The following is a 22,146-nucleotide window of genomic DNA, read 5'->3' on the forward strand; positions in this document are numbered from 1 at the left end:
CCATTTACTCCCCTAGCAACCGCCAAATTCCTCACGAAGGTCAGAGGGATGGAAAACAGGTCCGCCATTCCTGCCGGCGGAAACCGGAACCTGAGATTTTATCCTATTGAAGTGAATAAGAGATGCACAACATTGAATTGGAGCTGCATGGCCCTGAAATCATGATTATATTTATGCAAGAGAAGTCCATAATGAATATTGTTCTTTTGTGTACTCCATAGCTGGATTGCAAAAGCAGCATCAGCATCTTCTAAGTGCCTGTAAGTGGGAAAATATAGTAAGCCCACAATGGAAAGTCCTGGGTCAGCAATTGGGGAGCTAAACTGGATGCCAGATTCCAAATCCCTGGACCCAGCTTTCTGTGTTCAGGAGATCACCTGGGAGCTGGGCCATTAAAAGAACAAAAGAAAGATAATGGACCCTTAAGAAAGCCAAAGACAGAGGTTTTGTGCCAGATGACAATTGGTTGTGGCTCCTCCTCCCGCTTTGAGATAGCCAGAGTTTAGAGTTGATGGTAGGCTGTGATGTGAGCTAGAGGGAAACAGGTTGCAAGCTGGCAAAGGCAGCAAGCCGAAAAGTCAGAGAGGTGGAACACAATGTTGGATGTCTGTTTGAATCCAGGGTCTTTGGGGATATTGATGCAGTGAACCTGTCCATCATAGGCTCAGGTTGTATATGTGTGTAAATAGGCCATATTTCCTAAAGACAGGCCAGTCTTTGCTGTGCCTCATTTTCAGAATGAAACATGAACCCTGGCTGAGTGCCTGGAACCCCTGGAATTTCACACCGCTATGAGATGGGGGTGGCGTGTAACAATATAGTGACTTGTGTACATATGTATGATGTATCTGGAAATTAAATACACTTAGGTTTGAAGATTATTTTAGTTGTGAATTATTATGTTGAGGTTTGTATTAATTATGCATATATTTCTAGAAGTGGTAATGGAATATGCATTTGGTATATTTACCTTTATTATACTAAAGTAATTTTCAAAACGTGTACTGTGATGCTTAGTGGTAATTATGGACATTGAAGTCGGCAAATTATAAGTAATTAGAGCAGGTTTCCATAGTAATTCCTGTGTTCCGAGTCCTTTGGTTATTTGGCCATATTTTTGGGAAAGACAATCAAATGAGGCAATCTTTGGGACGCATAAAGAATGAAATTATATATATTTACACTTGTTTAATCCTAAATCAGAATATGGTTTTCTAGAACTTCCAGCATTATAGCTTAGTTTATTATGCTACTGTAGAAAACAAGCAACAGAAAGAGAGTCGAAATCAGTAAAACATTACAGAATTTAAAATAAAGCAGATAGACTGAGGCCTTGGTTGTCATTTTTAGGTCACTGCTGACATCTCTGAATATAATTTTCATATGAACTGCATTTCAGGCCTTGTATGTGCTTGAAGAAGCGACATTTTCACAGCGGGGGACCAAATCAAAATGAAGCAGTCAGATGCAGGTGCACAGTAATGGAAGTGGGCTATTTACCCTCAAGCAGGATTGCTGGGCTGGGAAAGCAGAAACTCTCCCAGCAGAATGGCCCTGCTATTTCTCTCTGATATATATCTCAGTGCCAAACAGTATTCATAGGGGGCCTAAATAATTGTTCTTTCACTTGTATTTAATGAGATGCATTGCCCAATGCTGAATAACTGAGGCACTTCCTTTTGTTATGCTAACTAGATGCTATTCAAGCCCTGCTTTCTTTGACTTGTTTAATCCTTCCTGCTTCTCCAGCCTCAAGCCAGGCAGGGAAACAGTTGAAAAAATGGAGGCTTGCACTGTGTATACATCTGCTGCCTAGCTCAGTCCTATTTTGTTAATAAAAAAAAAGTAAGAGGGGAAGAATATAGGATTTGTATATGCAGCATTACAGTCACTACACACATATTGTACAGTTATGCACAAAATACGAAAAAGTTATATGGTTATGTATTATCCCAAACAGCATATGCAAGTATTGCTTGCATACGCATTAAATTAAATTAATAATAATAAAGCAAATGGCAGAGTGATGTCATCTCATTTATTGCACAGAAGCAGGCTGGGCTGATAGCTGAATCTTGCTTCAATTCTGGTGAGTGGATAATAACATTGGTGGTGGAATAGCACCCTCCATCACACCTCAGGGCAGCGGGTAAGCAGGTAGTTCATATATGATGCACTTATGGGGATCTCTTTTGAGTTTCACACTGAAAGCTTTTGAGAATGAAAAATAAGTTATCTAGTATGAGTTCAAATGAGTTCCCCAGTAATAATAAGTTTATTATCTGCCTTACGGATAAACTGATGTGGTTCTTTCTAAGAGAAAGTTTCTTTGTTCCTCCTTTCTTCAGAGGTAAACTGAAGGCTTCACCTGTTGACTTTTTTACTTTACAGATTGGGGAGAAACAAAATGTTCTTGTGACAGAAGAATCATTTGATTCCAAGTTTTATGTTGCTCATAATCGATTCTACGAGCAGGTAAATCTTTTTCTTGGACTGGTGGGGAAGGCAGCAGGAGAGAGAAGGTCTTTCTTTCCCTCCTTATTTTAACAATCATATAAAGATTAATTCATCAATGTACGGTAATCTATTTACTGACATTACCTCCTTCAAAAACACTGATATCACTCACATGGATGTGCCCTTGTGTATCCTCATTTATATGGCTTCTATCCCTTTAAAATTCAGAGTCTGGGCATTATGGATTCAACTTCCGTTGGAAAGAAATCATTGGCAACTGATTTTCAGTTGTATGCAAAGTTACATGTTTATAACAATATTTTGATATCTGGATCCTATGTGACATGAAAGAAAACCTCAATGTATATCACAATAAAACATGTAACAACCAAATAAGCATACAGGACAAACAAATTAAGAATATAATTACCGGTACAAAGCAGAACTGTTTAAAATTTCCTGATAGTAAATTAATTTGAATACATCTACTCAAATCCTGAGGATATACTGTATTTTTCACTCCATAGGATGCACTTTTTTCCTCCTCAAGAGTAAGGGGAAATCTCTGTGCGTCCTATGGAGCTAATGCCATGGCTCTGGCAGCGGGATCCCTCGGCTGCCACTGCAGTCTGAGCGGAGGGATGCCTCTGCCGCCAAACCAGTGCCTCTCCAAATCGCAGGCGGGCAGAGGCACTCCTTTCGGGGCCCCCACCTGCCGCTGCCCACAAGAGCAGGGATTGGAGCCTGCGGTCGGGAGAGGCTCTGATCTCTTGCGAGCGGCAGAGGCAGGGGGCGGCCGAAAGGAGCGCCCCCGCCTCTGCAGCTGGCAAGAGCAGGGATCGGAGGCATGATCGAGAGAGGCGCTGCACTGTGCTATGTCTCTTCCGACCGCAGCTCTTTTGCAAGCAACGGGCGGAGGCGGCAGGGAGGGAGAGGAATGAGCAGCCCCGGGGTGCTCCTCCAAAGCCGCCGCCTGCTGCTCACAAAAGCGGGACGCGGTGGCGGGGACAGGAACGAGCAGCTCTTCCTCCTCCAAAGCCGCCGCCAGCGCACTTGGCTTTTGCGGGCGGAGGCAGCAGGGGTTGGAGAGGAACGGAAGACAGGCGCTCGAGCCCCAGAGAGGCTGTCGCTCCGCTTCCAAAAGCAACAGCCTCTCCCCGGCTGAGCCACCTGCCTACGTGCCTTTTGTTGGCTCCTCCTTTCAAGCAAGTGAAGCACTTGCTTTAAAGGAGCCCACGGAAGGCAGGAGGAGCTCTTTCTCCCCGCTCACCCTTCTGCCGTCCCCCTTCACTGCTCTGTGAAGCATCTCCTCCCCTCGCCACCGCTGCTTTCAAATGCCTGCTTTTACAAGCAGCCAGGGGGGAGGAGATGTTTGACAAGGAGCAAGGAAGGAGGGGCAGGCAGCAGCTGCTCCTTCCCTGCTCTGTGAAGCATCACTACGTGGCTTCCCCTTTCTCCTCCTCCTCTTGCAACGCAGAGCAGCCACGTTTGGGAGAGGCACTGAACTGTCTCTCTCCCAATCCCTCCGCCGTGGCTGCCTCCTCCGCTCCCCCCTCCCAGCATTTTAGAGGAGGAAAACCAGGGAAATTTCCCCCCCCCTGGTTTTCCTCCTCTTAAAAACCGAGGTGCATCCTATGGAGCGAAAAATACAGTGCTTCAGAGAACCTGAAATAAAAAGTAGATCTGATGTTGTATATGTTTTTGCTAAGGCAGGTCTACCTGTTACCAAATTTTACAGTAACATACAGTGGTACCTCGGGTTACAGACTCCGCTAACCCAGAAATAGTACCTCGGGTTAAGAACTTTGCTTCAGGATGAGAACAGAAATTGTGCAGCGCAGCGGGAGGCCCCATTAGCTAAAGTGGTGCTTCAGGTTAAGAACAGTTTCATATTAAGAACGGACCTCTGGAACAAATTAAATTCGTAATCCGAGGTACTACTGTAATTGAGATTAGCAAATTTTATATTCACTTCCCCCCCTCCCCATGTCTAAATGTCAAACTTGAGTACTTTAAAGTGTTCCATTTAAGCAAGTTGTTTTATTATTGTTTTAAAGGTACTTGTGCCAAAGAACCCTGAATTCATGGGTAAAATGGTAGAAGTGAACATTTTTGAAGCAGGGAAGCACTTTATGAGGGGGAGCCCACTGTCGGATGCCAGAGTGTTCACCCCGTCTATCACTAGGCCATTAGCCAAAGGAGAGGTGTCTGGTTTAACAGAGGTGAGTAAAATACATGTCAGCCTTTGCAACTCTAGTAAAAAAAAAAGTGAATGTGAAGGCTTTTTAGATGTGAATGAAGCTCTAACCTTTTAAAAAAATTACAATCTGAATTTAAAGTGAATTGTTCTGGGTAATGTGGAATTTGTCCATTGTAGAAGCAGCTCTAATTTTGCTTTTCTATTTCTATAATATAAAATAGGAAAAAAGTTAGGAGGACAACTTTTAACAGTCTTTGGGAGAAGATTATAAAGGATTATCTTGATATAATCCAGTTGAATCATCGGACAAGAATGCTGCCAGTCTGAAGTGGTTTCATGAGAAATCTCTGCAACTACCGTATTGGCCTGAATATAAGCCTCACTTTCCCCCCAAATTCTGACAGAAAAGTTAAAGTGCGGCTTAAATTTGCGACCTTACAAAAATGTGCTTTTGCAGTATCGCTGCTGAAACAGAACAGGTGTGGGTGCCTGCGGAATTTTAAGGGAGTGGCTTGTATTCAGGTATTGCCCCCCCCTTTTCTCCCTTGAATTTTAAAGGTGCGGCTTATATTCGGGTGTGACTTATATTTGGGCCAATAAGGTACAGTGGTGCCTCGCTAAACGAAATTAATTCGTTCCAGGACTCAATTCGTCCTACGAAAATTTCATGTAGCGAGGCACAGTTTCCTATGGGCTCCGGGGGCCTGGCGGTGACAGCGGTACTTGCTCTCTTGGCTCGGGGAAGGCAGGCAGGCACTTGTTCTCTTGCCTGCCTGCCTTCCCCGAGCCAAGAGAGGTGTGTGCCACCGCCTCACCCGACAGAGCCGGCATTTGACAGGGCTTCCGAACCCCCGTCAGATGCGGGCTCTGTTGGGTGGGGGGGGAGAGAGGAAGAGAAAGCCCTTTCTCTTCCTTCCTCTCCCCCTGCCGCCGACAGCTTCCCCCCCCACCCCGCCCGACACAGTGCGGATCGGAGGAGAAGCCTCCTCCGATCTGCGCTGTGCCGGGCGGGGTGAGGGGAAAGCGGGGCTTTTGGAAGCCGGCAAAACATCCCCGCATCGGCGCACTTCGGCTCCGGGTGACGGGGCCAAGGTACGCAGGCGTTTCACAGGCTGCCTTCCCCTTCGAAGCACTTCGGCTCTGTCAGGTGGGGGAAGGGACAAGCGGAGGACTGGTCCGATCCTCCGCTACTCCCTCCCCCCGCCCGACAGAGGCAAATGCCGGATATGTCGGGCGGGGGGGAGGGACAAGGGGAGGACCGGTCCGATGCTCCGTTCCTCCTTCCCCCCGCCCGACAGACCCGGCATTTGGCGCGGGCGGGCGGGGTGAGGGAGGAAAGGGGCACCCATCGGATGCTCCGTTCCTCCCTTCCCCCACCCAACAGATCCGGGATTTCCTCCGTCCCCCCCCCCCACCCGACAGACCCGGCATTTGGCTCAGTCGGGCGGGTTGAGGGAGGGAGGAAAAGGGCACCCATCGGATGCTCCGTTCCTCCCTCCCTCCACCCGACAGATCCGAAGTGCAGCGGTGCGGTGTTTCGCCGCTTGCCTTCCCCAAGCCAAGGGGAAAGCAGGCGGCAAAAAGCCCACGGATGTGTGGAGGCTTCCGCACTGCCGCGCTTCGGTTCTGTCCCCTGGAGCCGAAGCCCGGCGGTGTGAAAGCAAAAAGCCCCTGCACCGCGGCTCTGGGGGATGGAGCCGAAGTGCGGCAGTGCGGGGGCTGCTTTCCCCCAGCCGCCTGGCACACAGCTGGTTGCCTTCGCAGCCCCCGCACCGCAGAGCCGAAGTGCGGCGGTGTGGGGGTGTTTTGCCGCCTGCCTTCCCCAAGCCAAGGGGAAGGCAGGCGGCAAAAAGCCCTGGCAATTTTTCGCTGCACACTGGACTTAACAGCCGGAGGTTTGTTTTTCTATGGCCACGCTTTGCAAGACGAAGCGGCGGCCATAGAAAAACTCGTCGTCTTGCAAGGCAACCTCCGATCGCAAAATCCATTCGTCTAGCGAAAAATTGGTCTTACAGGGCATTTGTTAAGCGAGGCACCACTGTATATGTAAAAATAGTAGGCGCTGCTTATGGTTTGTGCATGTTATTTTTTTGTTCACAATCCATGTTCCTGTAATATGCCTGAAATACTATTGCATTCAAAATAGCTGGATTGCTGGAATTAAATTTTCTTGGATTTCCTTTGCATTTAACCATAACACACTCCATGTATTTACAGTGGTACCTCGGTTTATGAACACAATTGGTTCCGGAAGTCTGTTCATAAACTGAAGCGTTCATAAACTGAAGCGAGCTTTCCCATCGAAAGTAATGGAAAGTGGATTAATCCGTTCCAGATGGGTCCGCGGCATTCGTAAACCGAAAATTGATAAACCGAGGTTCCACCGTATTACCCTTTCAATGAACCAGTTCTGCCTGAATTTTTCATCCAATGATATTTTTTTATAGTTTTATTTTAAAACTAGTGTATTTCAGCCCGTTCAATAACGGGCGCTAGAACATCCTGGGGTTCGGAGAAGCGCTTGCGCAGCGCTTCTCCGAACCCTGGGACCTGTCCTTGCTGTCGGCGGCAGGGGGACAGGAACGGAGGAGAAGAAAGCGCTGCTTTCTCCTCCTCCGTTCCTCTCCCCAAGCCGCGGACAGGAAGGACGCAGGACACAAATGCCTACCTCGCTGCCGCTGCTTCGCGGCCTCCCGCCGCTCCTCTCACGGGCCAGGGAGGGTTGTGAGGAGGAGGCCTCTGCTGGCCTCCACCCTCGCTTCCCTGACGTGCCCTGCAGTGAGGCGGTGTCCGGCCGGGAGCGGCGGTTGGAGGAGGCAATCCCTGTGTCCCTGGGGCACATGCGCAGTAACCCAGGGACACACGGGAAAACTGGACGCATAGACACTTGCATATTATTTTATAGGATTATCCCTCAGTTTTGGCTTTCATTATCATGGTTAGCAGAGACAACAAATAGTAAATAAACTTCCAGTGAAACTTAGTGGTTTTAATTTTTTTATGACATGTGATTGCAAATGGTGTTACGCCTTCTATGGGGAGCGTTAAGCATATAGTCTGTGTTTAACACAGAGGAGATTTGGGGCAGCGTCACGTTATCTGTAATTCTTTGCCTTGATTTTAATACTTTCATGCTCTTGAGAGTAGTGTTAGGCAATGTTAGGTTTTCAACTTTGTGATGTATCACCAGCCAAACATCGCATTCTGGCGATACACCACAATATTGAAACAAGCCACATTGGCATGGGGTGAAATTGCCACAGCTCTCACTCTGGGAGCTGAGGCGCTTTCACCCCAGCACCTTACAGGCTGGGACCAATGCAACTAGCCGCTGCTCAGCTGGGGGGGGAGCTCCCCCCCAGCTGAGGGAGCCCAATGTCTCAATTGAAGGGCAGGCAGCCGCATCCCCCTGAACAGAAAAGTTTAAAGGAGCCCCCACCCCACCTCCGGCTTATGCAAGCTAGAGGAAAGGTGGGAGCTCTGTTACACTTCTCTGTTGATGAGCAGGCAGCCAAGGGAGGATGTAGCTTGTTCCTCCCTCAGCGGTTTGGGGCCAGAGGTGGTGGCTGCTTCACCCGGCAGTATATTGTGGGTGAAACTGCCACTGCTCCTGAGTCCCTCTACCGCCAGTGCCCAACTGCAGCTTGTTTCACCCGCAGTATACTGCCAGGTGAAGCAGCCATCACAGTCCAGGATTGGTATGAGGGCCAGTCTATGTATTGATACATTGCCCAGGGCTACTTGGGAGAGAGTTTCACGACTGAGATGATGCCACTAAGAAGGCCATGTTACTGTTAGTCACACTTACCTTTAAAGTTGAACAAGGATCAAGGGTTCTGATGATGACCATAACTGACAGACAGGTTCTTGCAGGAGAAGACAGTTTTTCAGATATTCTGGGCCCCAGCCGTTTAGGGCTTTAGAAGGAGCACCCAGCACCTTGAATTAGGCCTGAAAACAGATACAACAAGATTAGTGTAATATCCAAAAAGCGGAAACCTGAAAGCATTCTGCTGCCACATTGTGCATGAACCACAGTTACTGGAGGCTCTTCAAGAGCAGTTTTGTGTAGGTATGTTTCAGTAAAATGCTCTGTTAAGTAAGGCATGTGTAACTGGCCAGCTCTGGCTTCTCCAGGAAAGTAAGCAGTTCATGCATCTGTCTAAACTGAGCAAACACACATTTTAGCAAGATCTGCACTGTCAGATCTAATAGTAGCTCCCAAGTTGCCATCTGGATCCAGAATCTGTTGTATATCCACTCAAGGACGTAGGAAGATAGGGGCAGTACGATCCCAGGGCGCCATCACGGCTCCCCACCCCACCCCCAAAACACGCGTCCTGCCCCTGTGCGTGGCGTGTCCTGCACCCCACCCCCAGAACGCGTGCCGCAGCCACTCCTGGATCAGTTTGTCTACTGACCATCAGCATCTCTGCCTTCTATAGACGAAGCCTCGGCTTTTAGCCCGTATCCATCATTGTCCCCACACCACAGTCCAGTATATCTACAGCCTTCTTGGCACCAGTTGAAAGGGAGAGAGAGAGTTGGCTGTGAGCATATTGACGCAGTCTGATCCCCAGATGACCTCTCCAATCAGCTTCATGTAATCTGGGGGAAACCAATACCACCCCCAAGAGTGCCTCAACTAGCTCAGGCAAGGAGACAAATGGTGGGTGGCATCTAATCACATCAAATAAATACGTAATTATGCAAAATGCTTTGATGAAAAGCAATATATTAAACATATTAAATAAATAAAATCAATCAATCATTAGAATCCCAAACCTGTCTGTTACCCAAGGTTCACACACTCTAAACCAGGAGGTCATTTGAAAGTGTATCTTGATAGGCGGATGGACTTCCAATAGCTCCATACAACACTGCCTCCCTGCCCCCTGGTTCCTACCGCCTGCTGCATGTGCAACCTGGTGGGTATAATTGTGTCAATTTGACCTCTCCTTCCTTCCCTAGTTAGGTTTCTGCTACACAGGCTAGATCAGCATCCTCATCCAGGAGCAACTCCAAAGTCTAGCACAAATTGGGCAGCTTCTTTTCATTCTCCCGACAATGAAATGCTTTACTTAACCTGAGAGCGACTAAAACAATGTCCTCTGGGATGGTTAAGGAAACAAAAGACTACCCACAATTATGGATGTATTACCCACAGAGTTTAGATTGTATGTTTTTCAAATAGAGTTTAAGTGAATTTTGTCTGTTTTGATTTGAGAGTGTAAAGTGTTTCACTCAAAAATGAGATTTTGCTGGTTAGAACTGAAGTTTAGAAATGTTAGAAGGTTAACTACCAAAAATAATAAAGTCAACATTTCATACATTTCCCCCAGGTTGCACAGCAGAAAGAACTGAAACCTAGTTACTCTTTTTCATCATTTTTTTGAAATGTCAGGGTCAGTTGTTTCCAGCCAATTGTGTCAAATAGTCATCAACAGTTTTCCATTTAGGCTTCTCTTGAGAGTAAGGATGATCCCCAGGAAAAGAATTTCACTCACCCAAAACATGATATAGTGTTGTTCATTATAAATGGCAATATCTTTCTTCCTAGTTGGAGTCCAAATTATGGTGAGGTGACTACTTTTCCTCCTTTTGTATTTCCTTTGCAACCCCAAATACTCATTTCAAATGCAGTAGAACCTGTGGCTCACATGTTTTCAGTCAGATGAAGCTTTGATCCTAATAACAGCTTCATTTGAACATTAAGGCATACCCACCCTCCCCACCCTTAATCTTTTGAGAAGAAACTGAGTTTTAAATAAATTTTGTGAGAGGTTTTTTTTTCCATTACCGGGCTAAAGATCAGAAGAAGATTCAGATGTTCTTAATTACATGTATATGTAGCACATAATGTTTGACCCTTAAAACATCTATTAACACTCTTTCCTCTGAACCTTTATTCTCTAAAGAACAAAAGTTTATAACAGTTTTAAATTTGCAGACTTTTATTTTTTTAATAATAAAAAAGCAAATGAAAGCTGTATGTGTAAAGGTAAGAAGTAGTAAAGAAAAAAAGTGTTGAAAGTAGATCTGATGTCCGACCCATTTGTGAAAAGCCAGTTCGGGCATTCCTTTCTCATCTCGTAATTTTTCACACCTAAGATGTTTGATTGAGTTCCTGGCAGGGGGTCTTTTTGCAATATTTTAGAGCAGGCACCCCCAAACTTCGGCCCTCCAGATGTTTTGGACTACAGTTCCCATCATCCCTGACCACTGGTCCTCTTAGCTAGGGATCATGGGAGTTGTAGGCCAAAACATCTGGAGGGCCGCAGTTTGGGGATGCCTGTTTTAGAGAATCCAATTGTACATTCTGTGTTCCATGTACTATTGGAATATAAGAATAGCTCACATGCCGGTAATAGTTTAGATATTTAATATGGTTTTTACCACTACTGATATAATCAACTCAATGAATGAACAATTAACTTTTAATTTACTGTCATAACTAAAATATACAATGTTTGTATTGCCTATTATTTCAAAAAGCGATAGGAACTTATGTGGCCCAATATCCTTTATATACACTTTGATATATTGACTGTGCTTATGTTGGGGTGGGGGAATAAAGTATATTTGAGCCTGAGTTCTGAAATCTGGTACCATTACTGCTTCTTGCATTATGGCAATCTTTGGACTAGAGCACTGTTGTTTCCTCTGAGCAATCCCTGATAAACTGTAAATTTAGTGGGTTCAGCTTTGACATGACTATCTCAGCATTTCCCTCTGCAAGTATCCTGACCACATATAGTTCTTTACATGCTCTCTGAGTTGCACAGAGAATATTTCCTGCTAATGTACCTGCATTTTGTGTTTGTGAAGTAAACACTTCCCTAAGGGACAGCTCCAGAGGGTGGCAAGAGTGGGCATTTGCCTGGACCCCAAGACCAGCAGAGGGCCCACCCCCCAAACAGTGCTACTATTTCCACAGAGTAACCGGGATCATCAAGAGCAGCAGAACCCAATTCTCAGTTTGTGTGTTCTACCTCTTCTAAGTGCATGTAAGAGGGGGCCCTGAACCCTGAAGCCAATACAGCTTTCACTACAGTGGAGGCTGCATTAGGCTGCTTTATGTGAATGGCTCAGACAGGAGTCCTGCTTGCCAACTATAAGGTTTTTTTTGTGCTTAACTGAAAATTCTTTTAAAGAAACCGTTATTTAAGATAGGAAACTGCCTTGTAGAGTATTCACATTAATTTTAGTCTAGAAATAGCTGCTAAAGAACAAAGTACATCGGAGAACAATATCATTTTATTCAGAAAGTCTCTGTATAGGAACAACATATTGCCCATTCTTTCCAAGGCTATTATGTATGATAAGCATTGGAAATTTTGCTTATCTTGTTGGAAGCTTCTTTCCTACCAGAACTGTTTAACATGCATGTCTGCACATAAACAAAGAAGCTGAGAACACTGTTTGCATAGATTAATAGCCCAGAATTCCCTAGGAGGAAGAAATCATACTCCTATTTCAACAGAGATCATTTTAGTATATAAAGCTACTGTTGTGGTGCCTTCAGAGTCTAAGAGTGTTAACAGCCAAAAATAGCATCTGAAAACCTGAACCAGCCAAGGTCATGAGGTGGTTGTACTGTAAGTTTGTGTTCCTTTCTCCTCTGCGCATATCTCATATGGTTGTCATTTTCAAGTATCTCCTATGTTGTCCACAATTTCTTTCTTTGGACTCCTGATAGATGGTTTTGGCATTAACACATTTCAATGGAACTACTTCGAATTTCACAAAAGAAACTTAAATAGGCAGAAAGCACTGCCTAATAAGCTTGTGGAAGCAATCCAAGAGGCTCACGTGGATTCGGATTCTCTTATTTTGCAAGAAATTATATTGCCTAGGACTTTTGAGATCATACATTTATGATACAAGCAGATTGTTTTCAGCATAAACGTTTTAAAATGATTTAATGTGACTAACCTGCAGAGAGAGAGGAATTACTTTTGCTCCTTTTAGTGATGCATGAGGATTAAAAAGCATTCTTGCAAAGATAAATTATGCCACACCTCTGGCTGGTTGACTGCTACATATTGATAAGCCATATTGCTGTGAGCTCTTTCCCCTCCAGTAAGTGTGGCTTGGAGAAATGGGAAATGCAGTTTTTCACATCTGAGTGGCTTTATGCTTCAAGATGTTGGGTATTTAAATGTTCAGAAGGAAATTCTGTTTTGCAGGGAAGGTGGGAGTCATACCAGAATAAGACATACATATTTGAAATATTCTGGGTTTTGCACAGTTTAAAATATTAGCAAATAGTTATGAAATCCTAACATCAGATTATTTGTACTGAATCTAGTAGTCAACTTAATTGGATCACCCAGTTTCTAGTACTCTATTCGCTGCTTATGAATACAGACTTTTGTAAGCAGATCTTCTACCGGTCCTCCCCACCCCCGCTCTGGATTTTAAAGTGTAAATCTCAGAAATACTGCCATACAAATAAATTAGTTGTAGCACGTCAAAGTGCAAGTAGATAAATACCGTAGGTACCGCTACAGCGGGAAGATAAACGGCGTTTCCATGTGCTGCTCTGGTTTGCCAGAAGCGGCTTTGTCATGCTGACCACATGACCTGGAAGCTATACGCCGGCTCCCTCGGCCAATAACTCAAGATGAGCGCTGCAACCCCAGAGTCGGTCTTGACTGGACCCTTTACCTTTTATAAGCATAGGCTGTGGCCTCAACTCTACATCTTGTTCAAGCCCTTATAATATCAATAAGTCATGATCAACACTCATAAAGTGCCTAGCATTTTCTAAGCATTGTATAGATATTCAAAGATAAAACAGTCCCTGCCCGCAGGCTCACATGTTTGCAGAGAGATCTTTTTTGGCCATGAACATCCTGATCTGGGCCATTTTGTTCCTGCCTGCTTAGCAGGTGAGAGAAACAAACCACAATCTCTCCATGTTATTACTGAACCAGATACTGTATCATGAACCACCATCAGTAGGCCAAAAACAAACCTTAACTATTATTTACCATGACATGCGAAGAGGGCCGAAGGAGCCTGGGAACAACTGTTCCTTTTTCTTGCCAGTGTACGTGGTTCTCGCTCTTGCACAACCTCCCAGTATCTGAAGTGTGCCTCATTGCTTCATAATAAACTGTGTAACACATCACTGTCAGTTACTGTGTTGTCTCAACAGTCTTCTCCTTTAGCAATTTGATAGTGACTCTCTCTCTCTCTCTCTCTCACACACACACACACACACAATACGACTAAAAATCCTGGCTCAAACTTTGCCTAGGAACCTTACTGTTATGATCCTGAATTGAGGGGCTTGAGTAGTAAGCCATGGTCCAAGCCTTGGTGATGTATGCCTGGCATTAATAGATGACACTCTGCTACATTGTTGTTGTTGTGTAGTCGTTTAGTCGTGTCCGACTCATGGACCATAGCACTCGGCTACATATCATCCATTAAAACTGGTAGAATAAATTTGAGATACACCATTGAGCAACTATTTCCCTTTTGAGACCACAGAACTTACTCAAGAATCAAAGAAGTGTGCATGCACACGAAAGCTCATACCAAAATAAAAACTTAGTTGGTCTTTAAGGTGCTACTGAAGGAATTTTTTTTATTTTACTTCAAGAATCAAAGTAACTTCTCTAGAAACATATATATATATATATATATATATATATATATATATATATATATATATATATAGTATAACCTTTCTGATAGAATGTGTTTGGAAAAGAGCAGTATTATTCATTTGGAAACGTGCCAAAAAAAGCCACCCAACACCCTAGCAGCAACTTTCAGAGAGCAGAGGTCTTTCCTGCATGCATTAGGAACATAGGAACATTTATGTGAGGTTATCCCATTGCTGATTAGGTAAATCAAAAAAAGTTCCCGGAACTTAACATTTCCAGGGAGAGAGTTTCTGTTAATGACTCTTAAACTTGACTGAGCATGAAATTAAAAAAAGATTCTTAAGTCACTCCCTCTGGTGTTTAGATGCATGCCAGCCGGCACAGAAAACACCTACACTACTTTGGGGTGTGAGAAGACAATGGAGCCATGAGATTTTTATATAAACAACTTTGTATTTATGGTGAACTCAGAAAATGCTAAAGTGGTCTGTTGATAGACTTGCGCTTGATGGTTGATCAAATCCCATGTCAGCCACCAGGACCACTGGCACTGGCATTTGAAGGATGCACATGATTCCATAAGCTACTAATGTTCCTACGTACCAAACAGATTTGTTCCTATGTAACAAGAAGGTACACCAATGGAGAAAGGGCAAGAAGAGGGAAAGTGTCCCTCGATAAACATGGGGCATGTGATTTGATAGATTCTATGAGAACAGAATCATCAAGACCTACAGAGGAAACGGGAGTTGAGGAAGGAGTGTTCAACTGTATCAAAAGCAGGCAGAGAGGCCAAGGAGGATAGAGACTTTTTTGAATACAGACTTTTTGGATTTAGCAGGATAGTTTTGGTGAGGGCAGTTTTAGTGGAGTGCTGAGGGTAGAAGGAGGGGGACCAAAATCAGGCTTGAAGGAGAGAAAGCAGTATGCTCAGTGGGTTTGGGGAGAAGGGAAATTGCACAATAATTGGAGAGAGCAGATGGGTCAAGAGGTGATTTATTTTAAAATAAGGGAAGCTGTGTTTCTTTTAATTTACATATATACTCCTTCCAATCTGTAATGTCAGTCTTGGTGTACATGCCTGGTCCATACTCGCTGGCTAAGGTTTCCTGTCCTTGTTGACATAGAGTAAGGTCTCATGCAAACCTGCACTATAATTATTAGATTTTGTAGGTTGCAGGTGCATCAGAAAGCGGGTAATGAGTGAGACCGAATAAGAGTGTGCAAATGCATATTATTACTGGCACACATCAGGTCAGAATTATTCAGCAAATACCCTGAAATGCATTTGATCATACACTGGAAGTGTTAATAATTTATATTATACCTTATTAGTAAAACATTTTGTTTCTGCTGCTGTCACAGCCAAAACAAGTTGAAAGGCTACTTCCAGAACAGTTAATATGTTTGCCTTGTTGGTGGTAATTTTTACACCTGACTTTGGGGGTTTCATAAAATATAATCTATTACTGAGGTTTGATTAACAGTTCCATTTCCCCCAGTATATGTTCTTTCCTTCTCCTTTTTCTTGTTCTATTTGAACAAAGTGCCCATTAAAGTGAACTGGGATGGCTGCTCTGTTTTCACTTACTTCTTTCATGCAAAAATGTACATATTTCATGCTGAATTGTCAAAAAAGGAAAGGATTAATTATTAAAATTCTGTCATTATGGGCGGGGGAGAGCCTTGCGGCATTTCAGGGATTTCATGTAAATCTATGGTGTTTGGGGCTGGGGGAGGAATCCCCATTAGTAATGAGGCTTCTCAAGACACAGTTAATTTCAAGCTGCATATGTTGGATTTCACATGACTTCAAGACATGACACTGAACTCATTCTCTGAGTGGTTTTAAATATTTGCTAAATATTAGGACTGACAGTATTAGGTATTTACTATGTGATTCATGTAGTAGAGGCCACTATCCAAAAAACAAATAGTTTCATGCTTTGCTTTAATTCTCTTAGATCCAATGACTGATATAAAAACAATCAAAATAGTTTTTATGCTACGGATATGTACTGCCATTGGACATCTAATTTTTAAGGATGGTACATTGCAAGCTCATTAATATGCCTTGGGCATTTATTACTAACAACAGTTGAAAATTCATGATGATTGATGCAAAAAATATATACAATGGTATCCTATTCTTTATATTGCTGTTTCTTCCTATATTGTTGCATATTTGATTATTTTTGCATGTTCCTACATTTTATTTAGCCTGTTTGTGTTTGTAAATTTTTGTTTCCAGTATTCTACAAAAACCATTTTTACTATTATTATCATATATCAATTCCTATAGGTAAGAAGAAGCAACAGTGAATCCAATGTTCAGTACATCCCTATATCTTTTCCATTATAATATTCATCTTTTTTCCATACAGTGCTTGTTCTATCACATATGATAAATATCACCTTTCACAGTTTGGAATTTCAGAACATTTTTGTCCTGCTTATCAGGAAAGCAGCAATAAACTCTCCAATAAGCAACTTGCAGTAATTTTCCTCAAGCGTCCATATTTAGGAGAAAGGTTTTGCTGTTATTGAAAAATGTTCCCATATTTGCATAGATACCTTATCTTTGATGCCCAGAGTACAATTCACTGTGTTTCTTATACCTTTTTCAAATTTATATTTTTATTTCTGCAAGATTTTATGGATTCTTCCTTCTCCCATCTTATTAAAACTCTTAATGGGATATTTGATCTCAAAAAATAATTTAGATGGATCTAATTTGGCAAAAACTCAAACTAAGCAGAGAACCTTTTACCCAAAGTTGATTTTTAAAGAAAACTTAAATTGTATTGTCATCATTTAATCTGAATACACAATTATCCCTTCATGTCCCATGTTTTCCCACATAAATTCTAATTAATCATCAACTACAGAAGCTAATGGGGATTTGGGGCAGGACTTGTTCTTATTTAATATTTATCCCAGATCTATAGAAGATTAAAGTGCCTTTTTCTTTGTACCCCGGGAGCATAAACTACTGTTAACCAATAATAAAGCTTGTGGATAATGTCTTAATAAAGCTTTTTCAAACAGACATATCGATAAATTTTGATTTTTAATCTAAATCAATGATGCCTTGGACATTTCCCCAGCAAGTAAACCATATCATAAAAACCTCTGTCAAGAGAGTTTTGGATGTTGTTAGCTTACCAAATTAAAGACTAAAATGGAGCATTCTTCACACTGTAACTCATGGCCTTGCTTGAAACTCAGAAAGAAAGATTGGCCCTGCAGCAAACCATATTCACTCATTAGGCTTTCTTCGGTCATGCTGATACTCCTATTCTAGTTTAGGTAACAATGATCAAATTAGGCATTTGTCTAAGCACAATTTATAAATGTAAAAAATTATCACTTAGAAAGTAAAACATTTTCACTGAATATAGGGTATACTGTAAATTGATAATGGGATAAAGAAAACTAATAGGCATCCAAGGAAATAATTAGATTTCTCAGTGCAAGCTTTTCTTCCAAGTTTAATCAGCCAAATTAGTGAAATGTTTAATAATTGGTACTTTGTGGTTTCCAGTTTATTTCTCCATATAAAGGTTAATTAGCTTTGACTCCAGGAATGAATAGCTGTAGCCAGTTATTAATTTTTCAGATTCATTAGGCAATTGATTTTAATTACTCTGTCGCTACATGGAAATAGCCATCTATTCATGTAATATTTTATGATGGAAGTCTAGTACTACCTTCCGAATGGTGGATACAGTTTAGTATTCTTTTATTCCCATGGCTTTAACACCTTTCTGCATAATAACCTCACATTCCACAAGTTACTAACTAACACCTGTAGTTCATTCATGCACCACAAGTCATTGCTACCTTAGATGTCTAAAAAGGAATCTGTGGGCCAGGGAAATTTCCTCATGCTGAATAGGCTTCCTCGTGAGAAAAGGGAAAACTTGACAGCTGTGGGTGGGGGTGCTGGAAGGCTGGCACCCAGGGATGGAGAGGGGCCCTCTCCTTATGAGCCTAGATGTCAGAGAGGGAGAAGCAGAGCTGCTGGCATGCCCCTCTGGTGGAGCACAGAGCCTCATCAGGGAGGGAGGAGGACTACAACCAGCCAGAGGAGGGTCTGAAGGAGGAAGAGGTGGTGGCAGAGCTGGAAGCAGAGAGGCAGGTCACTGTTTTATCACCGAGAATGATCAAAGGCTAGCTCTGAACTGAAGATCCAGAAGGAGTCTCCTGGAAAGGTCTAGATGAGATATTGGAAGCAGGTTCATGCACTTGTAGCATAAGATGATCATTCCAAAGACAAGGTTGATCACAGGCCAGGAATCCATCTGAAGGACTGCTAAATAATGTAGGGCAGTGATGGGGAGGACAATTATATAGGCAAGGTAGGAAAACAAGAGGACCAGCAGACACCAATGTACACAGAGAAGGGAGGCTGATGAGCAAGGAGACAAAGACAGAGACCTGACTGATAAGTATTTATAGTCACACCACGTCAATCAGAACCCAAGGACTGCTGGAGTAAGTCAGATTTACTGTTAATACATCAATAGAAGAACAACAAGAGTGTATACCTGATGTTTCCATCAGGTTTGTATCCCTAGCAGCAAAAGCGGTTGTAAGCACATCTGAATAATTCCTCCCAAATGATATCTATAATAGGAAACGGTGAAATAGTGCATATTTCAGGTGCTGGGAAGCTATGGTTGGCCATAATCTTCCAGAGTGTGTGCAGTGAAATAGATGCACAGGCCAATCACACATGCTTTTTTTTTTCCTGTGTGGAAAAGTAGCTCTGAGTATGATCAATACGATGGATGTTTTAGTGCAGGCACCTCCTGAGAGAGATGGGGAAAGAACTGCAGAGGATGTTAGAAGACTGCTGAGCTGGCATACTGTGGGACAGAAACAATTATCAGACTTAGTGTTGCTGTACAATGGGAAAGACAACAGTGCTGCTGGTCCACTTTATCGCTGACTGCAGATTTGCCTTTTAAGGAAACAGAAATACTAAAGGGAAAATACAGATCTCAAATGAATTGGCATGAGTTATATTGTAAAATAGGATTTTAGTCTACAGTGATGTTAACAGCTTTATTGCTTTGGCAGTTAATTTCATTGAAAAGGCCAATTCCATGTTGCAACAGCCTCAGCTCTTTGTTTTATACAATTGTATAATATTATTTAATTTATTCTAGGCTACAAGAGAGATTGGCTTGTTGAGAGTAGAAGGGAATTTTCCTTTGTACTTGATACGTGCCAAATGTTCTTTGCATCTTTCTCAATTTAATTTCTGCATTTCTCCACAGGAGTTCAGACATGCACTGGAGAACAGCTCAGAATCAAAAGCCTGTCCATCTGCTGAGAGGCATAAAGGACCATTGAGCTACAGGATGGCAATGCAGTTGCCTTGGCAACAAGGGGGAGGTGTACTGAAGGCGCTGTCACTAAGTGTGACTCTTCTGGCAGTCCTTATTGCCTTTTACTATCGAGGTGTTTAAGTGGAAATCTGAACTGAATGATGACATTGTCAGGAAATATAACAAGCTGGTTGGAAAGTCAGAGTTAAAAGTTGGACAATTTATACGCCAAGGCCTTACCTTGTAATCATAATCTAGATAAGACTCTCCTACATTGGTACAAGTTATTTAGTTATTTTTCCAAGATCAAGTTAATAGGCTTTTCCACACTTTTCCATTTTAAAAGAAAGTGTGTGTCTGCATATACCATGTTCATATTTGCCAGACATAGGTGTATGTTTTAGAAAATTAAGTTATTGAAGTATTTTTCTTAAGTCAAACAATTGATAATGTGCTTATGTGAAGCCTTATTAAACTATCTCTCTTAATGTACCTAGAAACATGTCATCTTTTGTGCTTTAATGAAATGTTCAGTTCAGAAATTCAGACTATAAAAGTTGTAACTATTGATTTGTATTGTTATATATTTTCTTCATGTTCATAAGAATGTGTGTAGTTCACACTCCAAATGCAAACAACAAAACTAAAATACAGTAAATTGTTTTAGAATCAATTCTCTCAAATACGTAGAGGTCCAGAGGAGATAAGGCAATAGTGAAAGTGGTGAATGTTTTGCTATTCCCTCATTTGGTGTCTTTCATCCCTGGCTAATGCATCATCTGTCCATATGTGCTACCTAAAGCAAGAACATGTGCAGATCACAATTTTGCAGTTCCCCAAATAATGATGCATTCTTGAGGTTGGGTAAAGCAGAATGTTTTCTTGGTTGCTTTTTTCACCCATCAGAATGCCTCCTGCCAATTTGCAACAAATGTGTATATCTACTTTATCCATTACAGTGTATGGTTGATCTTCATGAGTACCTCCACCCCAGATTCTCACTACCTAAGGACGCTCCCACCACAGATGACTAAAAGTGCTAGATGGATAGCAACCAGCCCTGCAGTCTGGGGTCACGTCACTTTCACTTGGGTATAATACCATCTGTGGATTGTTTTTGATATATCCCCTCTGATATACAGTAGATAGAAGCAGATCATAGCCGCTCTACTTTCCAGATGCTATCCCACTGACTAGGTGGAATTTCTACCATATATCTTCCAAACCACACTAAGGGCAATCAGCCTCCCATGGTATGCTAGTGCAGCATACAATACATCTTTGAAACCATGCCTAAAACCAAGTCCTCAAAAGATGCAAGACCCTGAGTAACCTGCTCTTGAATTTCTCTGCTGGAAATAAAATTACTGGTCTGATGGATATTAGGCCCATTAACTTGAACATTGGATAAATCTGTCTCTTCATTGTTCTTCCATGAGTGGATGGGTGTAGAAATTTATCTGTTTTTATTTATTACTGCTTATATTATTTTTGAGAAGGGGGATCTCTAAGTAGTTTACAGCCTATCTTAAAAGATCAAATACAAAAAATTCTAGAGAAATTCCACATTATATAAAACACCACAATCAACTAGGAATAAAACATTACCCCAAACAGCCACATTTTTAAATAGTGTAATTAGCAACTAAGCAAAATAAAAATAATCACTCTAACCTACCATATGCCAAATCAATCATGCAATTAAATGAGCAAATTAAATTCCCAGCCCCTTAAACAAAAAGAAACACAGCCTAATCTAACCACAGCTAAAATGCATCCCACTCAAACACACCCTTAAATAATCAACAGACTCAAAACAAACACCTAAACTCTATAAACTGAAATACCCAAACTTCACTCCTCTTGCACACCCTTCAGTCAAACTATCCACACTCTGCAGCCAATCCCAGAGTTCAGTGTTCCATCCTTAAGCAACAATCGCCCACATAACTTTGCTATGAGACTCATGACAAAGCTAGCAAAATACCAACATACACAGCAAACAGCAACACACACACAACCATTCATACCAAGCACTCCCCATCTCCAGGCAGTCACTTTGGGGGTTACAGAAACTGTTGGGCAAAATACGCACCAACCGAGTGGCAACAGCGGCAGGGTCGACGAAATAACAAAGTCGTCTTCAGTATCTTTGCTTGCTTTTATTTACAATTATATACAACACACTCCTCTACTCCTTTCCTCTCATTTCACAATACATCACCACCACCACACCCATGAACCATTTGGGTAGCTTAAAAATTCAAAGTAGTCAATTACCCAATCACATTACAGTAAGCAAACTCTACCTTCAATTATTCAAATTAGCAAAAGCTCACAGGTGTGCTATCATTCAGAACAAGGTTACAAACACACATCTCTGTGTAGCACCATTGACCACATCAGTCTTAAAGGAAAAACCTAACAGAAACCACTGTCAACAATAACACTTGACCTAAAATAAAATAAAACCTATTGCCATGCATATTACCATGAGATACCTGAAACATGTAAACACTTGTGTGTGTGTGTG

General features: G+C 42.4%; 1 protein-coding gene and 1 long non-coding RNA gene across 6 annotated transcripts in view; one reads left to right on the plus strand and one right to left on the minus strand.

The window, feature by feature from the left end:
* CDKAL1 (CDKAL1 threonylcarbamoyladenosine tRNA methylthiotransferase) overlaps positions 1-22,085 on the plus strand; it is a 250,115-nt gene extending 228,030 nt beyond the window's left edge. For 2 of the 3 annotated variants that reach the window (XM_035126316.3, XM_035126315.3), the window contains 3 exons: positions 2,392-2,475; positions 4,515-4,679; positions 19,563-20,183. In XM_035126316.3, the coding sequence (XP_034982207.1) occupies positions 2,392-2,475; positions 4,515-4,679; positions 19,563-19,754 (441 nt within the window). In that variant the 3' untranslated portion in view covers positions 19,755-20,183. Of the gene's footprint in view, positions 1-2,391; positions 2,476-4,514; positions 4,680-19,562 lie in introns of all 3 variants that reach the window. The other variant, XM_035126314.3, reaches the window with a different exon arrangement.
* The window catches only part of LOC118090507 (uncharacterized), a 91,805-nt gene continuing 70,817 nt past the window's right edge, over positions 1,159-22,146 (minus strand). For all 3 annotated transcript variants that reach the window (XR_004693259.3, XR_015951403.1, XR_015951404.1), the window contains 2 exons: positions 8,466-8,608; positions 1,159-2,211 (listed from right to left, as the gene is read on the minus strand). This is a non-coding gene — a long non-coding RNA (uncharacterized LOC118090507). The remainder of the gene's footprint in view (positions 2,212-8,465; positions 8,609-22,146) is intronic.

This window comes from Zootoca vivipara, chromosome 8 (genome assembly GCF_965207765.1).
Source record: "Zootoca vivipara chromosome 8, rZooViv2.hap1.1, whole genome shotgun sequence".
Lineage (NCBI taxonomy): Eukaryota > Metazoa > Chordata > Lepidosauria > Squamata > Lacertidae > Zootoca > Zootoca vivipara.